At 40.9% G+C, this 8300-nt stretch overlaps 1 protein-coding gene across 1 annotated transcript; it reads right to left on the bottom strand.

Moving 5' to 3' along the window:
- Positions 1–4090: 4090 nt before the first annotated feature.
- On the bottom strand, positions 4091–5443 carry LOC104608920 (uncharacterized). The gene is made up of 3 exons (XM_010275046.2): positions 5127–5443; positions 4277–5072; positions 4091–4171 (listed from the first exon to the last, which is right to left on the bottom strand). Exons 1-3 carry the CDS (start codon positions 5441–5443, stop codon positions 4091–4093), a joined length of 1194 nt encoding a protein of 397 aa, XP_010273348.2.
- Positions 5444–8300: the final 2857 nt, after the last annotated feature.

Raw genomic sequence — 8300 nt, forward strand, 5'->3', positions numbered from 1 at the left:
TCACTACCCTTTCTTGCTCGATCTCACTGATACAGTATATGAAGAAATACTAATACAAATATATGTGCTACTCGATATAGTGATTAAATGGGTCATACATTGTGTAAGTTGAGAAATTACTCTTAAGAAATTTATGTAGCTATTTGTGGCAAGAATAGGTTATTAAATTAGAAGCATCATTTCTCTTCTTTCTCTCAAATTAACAATTTGATACTTAGGCTTAGCTTAGTTTGGAAGACTATAAATGCAAATATATACAGAGCAAATACATACGAAATAATGCAAAATATAAAGTTTTATGCTCCACATATTTGCATTTGTACTCCTTCCAAACTCAGCCTTAATAAAGCTGAGCAAAGAAGATGAACATATATGTAACTAGAATATACAATACAATAGAGCAGAAATTGTTTGGGAAGGCTGAACAAGAAAGAAGATTAGTATGAAGTTGATATGTGAAGCATTCAGCGCCCACTGCCCAATGGTATCAACACATGATTCCTTAAACTATCATATTCACCAGTTTTGCAACTTTGTAAATGTGATGGCTCACCAAGCAAATACTCAACTTCTTCATGATTATGTTCTACCCATGGGTGTTTGATGTATCTCCTCAACCCCTCTAGCTCACTGCCACTTCCCATCATTGTGGGCCTCTCTTCTCCCTTCACACTTAGACATCTCTTTGCATGCTTAGCGACTTCTTGAAGTTGATCCTTACTAGCTTCTTCTAAAACTTTATCCTCTAAAATCTCCAAAATATTTTCTTCTTTCATTGAAGTAATAAAATGGATAGCTAGATTTTTCTCCTTTTCAGGCCAATCAAATCCAAGTTTTTTTCTTCCGGTCAATAGTTCCACAAGAACAATACCAAAGCTCTAAACATCACTTTTTTCTGTTAATTGACTTGTATGAAAATATTCAGGGTCCAAGTAACCCAATGTTCCCTGTACCAATGTGGTTACTTCAGTTTGATCCAGAGGAATCAATCTTGAAGCTCCAAAATCTGATACCTTTATGAAAAATTTCGGAAGCCCAAGATCCTGTCTTTCCATTGATATCTTATGATATATATATAAATTTGATCAGAGTTCTTGTTCCTCAAAAACTTTCTAAAAACCAACTCCTAATCCAAAAGGAAATACAAAACTTAAAAACCTAACTGTACAGAGACTATACAAATCCGGGATGAGCCTTATCTTCATCCAACTTGGGATGAGCCTTATCTTCGTCCAATACTCCCCCTCAAGGTAGTGCATGAGGATTGCGAATGCCCAACTTGGGAAAGAAAAAATCAAACTGTTTTTCTCCGAGAACCTTTGTGAAAATGTCGGCAACTTGTTCACCGGTACGTACATAGGAAGGTGCAACGGTGCCAGCTTGGAGCTCATTGCGAATGAAATGACAATCAACTTCAATATGTTTGCTTCGCTCATGGTAGATAGGGTTTGCAGCAATATGCAGAGCAGCTTGCTTGTCACAAAACAAGTGTATAGGTTGAGGATGAGATATACCCAAAGACGACAATAGACCTTTTAGCCACTTCAACTCACAACTGGTAGTAGCCATTGACTGGTATTCAGCCTCGACAGAGGAACGGGAGACCGTATGTTGTTTCTTAGTCTTCCAGGAGATGGGGGAATGTCCTAACATGACAAAATACCCAGTAAGAGAGCGGCGAGTTAGAGGACAACTCGCCAAGTCGGAATCACAATAGGCATACAATTGCAAATCACTATCAGAGCGCAAAAATATTCCTTGACCAGGATGTCCCTTCAGATAACGAACCACACGTAATGCCGCATCCCAATGATGAACACGAGGACACTGCATAGATTGAGCCAGGACATGGATGCAATAACTGAGCTCCGACCGTGTAATGGTTAAATAAATCAAACGGCCCACAAGACGTCGATATCGTTCAGGGTCATCCAGGAGTGCTCTGTCAGTAAGGGCAAGTTTATGATTCTGAGTAATAAGAAAGTGAGCAGGTTTGGATCCCAATAAGCCATCTTCTGTAATAATATCAAGTGCATATTTTCTTTGGCAAAGAAATATCCCCGATGATCCGCGAGTCACTTCGATGCCCAAAAAATATTTAAGAACACCCAAGTCCTTCATGCGAAAACACCGGTTCATATACTATTTAAATTTGCGTATGAACTCCGAGTTATTCCCACCAACGATTAAGTCATCAACATAAACCAGGACGTGCAAGACAACCCCATTCTTGCGATATGTAAATAAGGAATAATCGAAATAGGACTACTCAAACCCAAAAGTTTTCAAGGCAGCACCTAACTTAGAGAACCAGTTCTGGGGGGCTTGCCGTAGACCATACAAAGATTTCTAGAGTTTGCATACCATTCTAGTCCCGGAGGCCAAAAAACCTAGAGGAGGTTTCATATAGACCTCCTCATGGAGATCACCGGGTAGAAAAGCATTGTGGACATCCATTTGATGCAATTCCCAATGTTGGGTTGCAGTAACTGCTAAGAAGGTTCAAACTGTGACCATTTTAGCCACAGGGGCAAAGGTCTCGTTGTAATCAAGATCTTCAACTTGAGTGTTGCCTAGAACTACCAACCGTGCTTTAAATCTTTCAATGGATCCATCAGAGTTGTACTTGATTTTGTAGACCCATTTACACCCGATTGCCTTTTTTCTAGGTGGGAGGTCTTCCAAGGTCCATGTCCCATTGTCTTCCAAAGCCTGTATCTCTTGGCGCATAGCCTCGCGCCACTGAGCATCAGTCATTGCCTCAGAGAAACAAATAGGTTCTCGGCCTGCAGTAACAGTTGCCAAGAAATGTTTGTGTATCATAGAAAAATTATCATACATCACATAATGAGTTATGGGATAAGGAGTACCTGAGGACTGAGATGATGCAAGAGAAACATCAGAGGGGTCTAAGCGATGAGCTGAGTGTGTGACAAAGTACTGTAAATAGTTGGGGTCCGCGGCCTAATAACTCCATGGTGGGCTGAGGAGTAGCTGGAGTTTCATTATTTCTGTAATTTGTATGGCTCCTTGTCTCATCAAGAGTACCTGCCTCCTCATCATTACCTGTGTTCTGATGTCCTTCTTCATTGATCGTGTCGCTCCCCCTGACTTCTATATGAGGTGACTCAAATACCATGTCAGGAGGGGTGGCGCAAGGCAACCCAATATTTTCTTTGGCTACGGGAGGACTGGTTACTGATGGTTGATGTTTCGAAGTGGCAAAGGGAAACTCGGCCTCACTAAATACCATGTCTCGTGAGACGAATTAATCACCAGACTCAAGGTCGTACAATTTCCACCCCTTTTTCCCAAAAGGGTACCCAATAAAGACACATTTCCTACTCCTAGCGACAAACTTGTCACAATCCTGAGTATGCGAAAAACATAAGCAACTAAAAGCTCTAAGATGTTTATAAGAAGGACTTTGTCCAAATAGCATCTCGTAAGGTGTTTTACCACCAAGATGCGTCGAAGGTGTCCGGTTAATCAAGTACCTTGCGGTCAAAACACACTCACCCCAAAAATTGATCGGAAGATGTGCTTGAAACCTGAGCGCTCTAGCCACATTCAAAATATGATGATGCTTTCTCTCCACACGACCATTTTGTTGAGGTGTCCCAACATAGGAAGTTTGAAATAAAATTCCTTGCTCGTCAAAGTATGACTTCAAGGATTTAAACTCCGTTCCATTATCACTTCTTCCCACCTTGACCTTCTTATTAAATTGTCATTCAATCATGACACAGAAATTTTTGAGTGTTCTACCAATTTCACTTTTTTCAATCAACAAATAAATCCAAACCGCTCGAGAATAATCATCAACAATTGTCAGAAAATATACAGCACCACAAGATGTAGGTACTCTATAAGCACCCCATAAGTCACAGTGAATTAATGCAAAACAATCAGTTACTTTATTGCTGCTTTGAATAAAAACATCTCTAGTTTGTTTTGCCTTCAAACAAACATCACAGGTTTTGTTCTTACTATTACTGATATTAAGAAGTAAGCTAAGCGTTTGATAAGAAGGGTGTCCCAATATCCGATGCCACAAATCGCATGACCCAATTCCATCTATCTTGTAAGCTCAAGCCGGTGCCACACCCTTGAAGACATAGACCCCATAAAGCTGTTCACCCGCACCAATCAGAGTCCTCGAGATGTGGTCCTATATCACCCACAACTTATTAGTAAATGTCACAATATAATCTGTGTCACGAAGTAACCGATCTACTGACGATAAATTACAATTGAGTTTTGGGACATATAATACGTGCAGCAATTTAAAATTATTTCCAAGTTCAACAGTGCCTTCTTTCACGGCCTCGGTGTGCGCACCATTGGGTAACCTAACAGGACAAGGTGCAACATCATAGGTGTCGTCGACGAGCACATTTAAATTCTCTGTCATGTGATATGACGTCCCAGAGTCAATAATCCATTCAGTGGAGTAATTCTTACTAGAAAGTTTTTCATTAGTCCTGGTTTTGTAAGCATTAAGCATGCCTACAAGAGTCTGCCATTGCTTGTCATTAAGCCCGTTCGGTCCAGTCCTATCTCCGTCAGTCACAACTGCATTAGTAGCCACCTCACGCTCTGCCGATGACTGAGCAACATGAGCTTTCGTCGTACCTCGGCCATGTCCGCTAGAGGGTCCACCCCCTTTTCCTCGACCTGCTCCACGCCCGGTCGATGTACCGCGAGATCTGTCTCCCCACCATTCAGGGTATCCAATTAACTGGAAACAATTCTTTGCTTCATGGCCAGATCGACCACAATTGTTACACACAATTGTTTTGTCTTTTGAAGCAGCTCTACTGTCTCGCGATGTCTGTGAGCCTTGTGCTGCAAAACCAACCGCATCTGCCCGTTCCTCCTTACCTCGTGCCAACAATCGATGTCGATCTTCTTGTATGATCATTGAGTAAACTTTGTTTATATTTGGAATTGGCTCCATACTCAATATGTTAGAACGCACAGTTCCAAATATATCGTTGTCCAAACCCATCAGAAATTGGTGGATTTTCTCTTCTTCTCTTTCTTTAACCAATTTGGCTGCCGCTCCACACCTGCACCCGCATCTACACACAGGTACCTTAGAGTAGCTTCCTAATTCGTCTCACATTGCTTTCAATTTTCCATAATATGCAACCACTATCTGTCCATGTTGCTTGCAGTTAGCAAGTTCGGATTTAATCTGATAAATCCGGGGTCCGTTGCCGATCGAGAATCGTTCCTTCAAATCATCCCAAAGCTCTTTGACCGTCTCCATATACGTGATAGTTGAACGCAGTAAAGGATTGGCAATATTGAAAACCCAAGCCACCAACATCGAGTTCACAATCCACCAGAGATCGATCTCCAGAGCGTCGTTCTCCGGCTTTGTGACCTTCCCTTCGATGAAGCCGATTTTAATTTTGGCATGGAAAGCAGTTCTCATCGCCTTTGCTCATTCGTCGTAGTTATTTCCTTTCAAGACCACCGAACTGATAATAATTTCAGGATTATATGATGGATGCAAATAGAAAGGAGAAGACGGTCCAACAGACTTACTCGAGCTCTCACTATTCCTCTCGTTGTTGGCAGCCATGGTGACCGATCAACAAGATTTGTCCGAGCTGCTTGATTATTGCAAGAAACACGTCGAGTTTGATTCTAAGAGGTAGATGGACAATCCTAATGAGGCTCACGAAGAAATCAGAACAAGCAAGCCCACCGATTCCGAGTCTAACCCGAGCTCCTGCCTAGTTTCCTCCGATCCCGCAACGTTGAGCGGGAACCAAGCGTCGACGAAGCAGAAGGACCGAGAAAAGAAGGTTAAAATCTGTTTACGTTCGAGCTCGTCGTGGCCAAGCAACTGACAACCACAGTTTAGTAGAAAGAGTGAAGGTGAAGCGAAAGACGGCGAGAAGCTTCCTTACGATCACGTTCGAGCTCATCGTGGCCAAGCAATTGACAACCATAGTTTAGCAGAAAGAGCGAGGAGAGAGAAGATAAATGCTCGGGTGAAGCTCCTCCAGGAACTGGGACTCAGAATCGTCGATAATAGGCTGTGGTCAGAACAAGATATGCAGCCGATAACCGTCGGTCACGCAGCGAACAATAACACACGCTCTGATACCATGAAAATTTTCGGAAGCCCAAGATCCTACCTTTCCATTGATATATATATATATATATATATATTCGATCGGAGTTCTTGCTCCTCAAAAACTTTCTAAAAACCAATTTCTAATCCAAAAGAAAATACAAAACTTAAAAACCTAACTTTACAGGGACTATACAAATCCGGGATGAGCCTTATCTTCATCCAACTTGGGATGAGCCTTATCTTCGTCCAATACTTTACCATATAGTTATCATCCAAAAGTATGTTAGCAGATTTATGCAGATGCAGTTTCTGCTGCTATCCTTAAGCGATCAATCCAAGAAATTGAAGATTTATGCCCCTCACCATGAATATGATGGAAAAGTCCCGTTAGTAATGAACGGAACTTCACACTCTAAGCAACAGCCCAAGAGCTTGACTACATAAATTTGAGAGAGAATAACCACGTCATTGATGAATTGCTCAACTTGACTTTCATTCATTATTTTGGACTTCTTAATGGCAATTACCTTGTCGTTTGGTACAATTCCTTTATATACTATTCCATAACCGCCACGACCTAGCGACTCGACTCTCATCATAATTGTTGGTTGCTTTTTTGAGCTCTTCTTCGGTAAATATTTTTGCTGTTTCTGCATTTCCATCATGTAAAGAGAGCTGTTGACTCAACAAAAGACCTCCATTTTGCTGAAAGAAAATTTCTTTGCGTTTGTTCTGTTTTCTCTTTTGGATTCCCCAATATAGCCAAGAGATGGCAAATAGTAGAAGCAATATGCCAAAGCTAATTCCTACAAGGACATGAGAAATGCCGTCAGAAAATGTCCTGTATTCCGGCCAACTTCTTCCCCTCCCCACCATTGCACACTTATTAGCTATTGAGCCTATATTAACACATAGTTAATCTTGTTTAACATTTGTTGTATTTAATCATAAATAAATCAATGATATGTATGTGGTAATTCATAAATTATATTAAAATATTTTTCAATAAAAATAAAATGAAATTCCACTATTTGAAGAAAAGGATTGTGCCAGTTCTTCAACTGATTGGAAAATTGAATAGACTCATTCGATGCAGTTGGGTTCCCTATCAATATCTCAATGTTCGATAACAAACATGGCATTCACTGGACTGTTTACGGAAAAGAAAAGACCATATGGCATATGTATTTATGTGAAAACACCGTCTATGTGATTAGTATATAGGACTGTTAAGATTATGGAATAGGGGTGCAACTTCGGCATGCCTAACTAGAGGTCTTAGTGGGCCCGTGGGCGGCCCACGCAAAGTGTGGGTCGTCACGGTTTGTGCCGCCCTTCCCGGTGAAAAATTGGGGGTTAGTCCGGTATGGCCTACGGCCTAGGCCCGTGTGGGCCCATGCTGTGCCGTGCCATGGGCCGGGTTGGCCTGTGGGTTGAGTCTTGGTTCAAGTCGGGCTGTGCATTGAGCCAAAGCTATTTATTTAAAAAAATTAACAAAAAACTTAAAGTTTTAATTTTATATGAATTTTGTGTATAAAATTATTTATATATACAATAATTAAATAAATTAGTATAATAAAGTTAAAAAAATATTTATTTTATTAATATATTATATAGTATATATTATTATATAATTATAATTTATATAATATTATACAAATATATATAAATAATATATATGGATCGTGCTAGCCCACAGGCCGTGAGCGGCACGGCCCACTCAGTTGTGTTGTATCGTGCCAGCCCGTTGACCTAAAACCCTAGGCCCAGCATAGCTATGGAACGACCTGCATGATCGTGCGGGCCTAGCACGACCCGCAAACCATGCTGGGCCAGTCCAAGTTCATATTAGGCCACGAGCAGCACGACCCGATTTACACCTCTACCTAACCTGAATCTAAACTAACCAGACATCGATTTTTGGTTCCAGGCTCTGTCTGAACCCAAAACCCTAGATTTCTTTAATTTTGAGGTTGATCTTAGTCTAACGCTAGGTAGCCATTTCCATCACAATCTTAGCATTGCCATTGCCTTTGGCCGAATATGGCCTAACTAGACATACATACATACAGGATATTTCTATTAAATTGTTTAAATTACTAATGCTATATAGGTTAACGGTCATTTTTAATATATTAGGGCGACTAGGCTTACCTGAACCCAACTGACCAATCCGAGCTTTTCTCAAGCCTGAGCCGAAATCAAA

The sequence above is a fragment of the Nelumbo nucifera genome, chromosome 7, assembly GCF_055504915.1.
Source record: "Nelumbo nucifera cultivar China Antique chromosome 7, China Antique-T2T, whole genome shotgun sequence".
In the NCBI taxonomy this organism is placed as follows: Eukaryota; Viridiplantae; Streptophyta; class Magnoliopsida; order Proteales; family Nelumbonaceae; genus Nelumbo; species Nelumbo nucifera.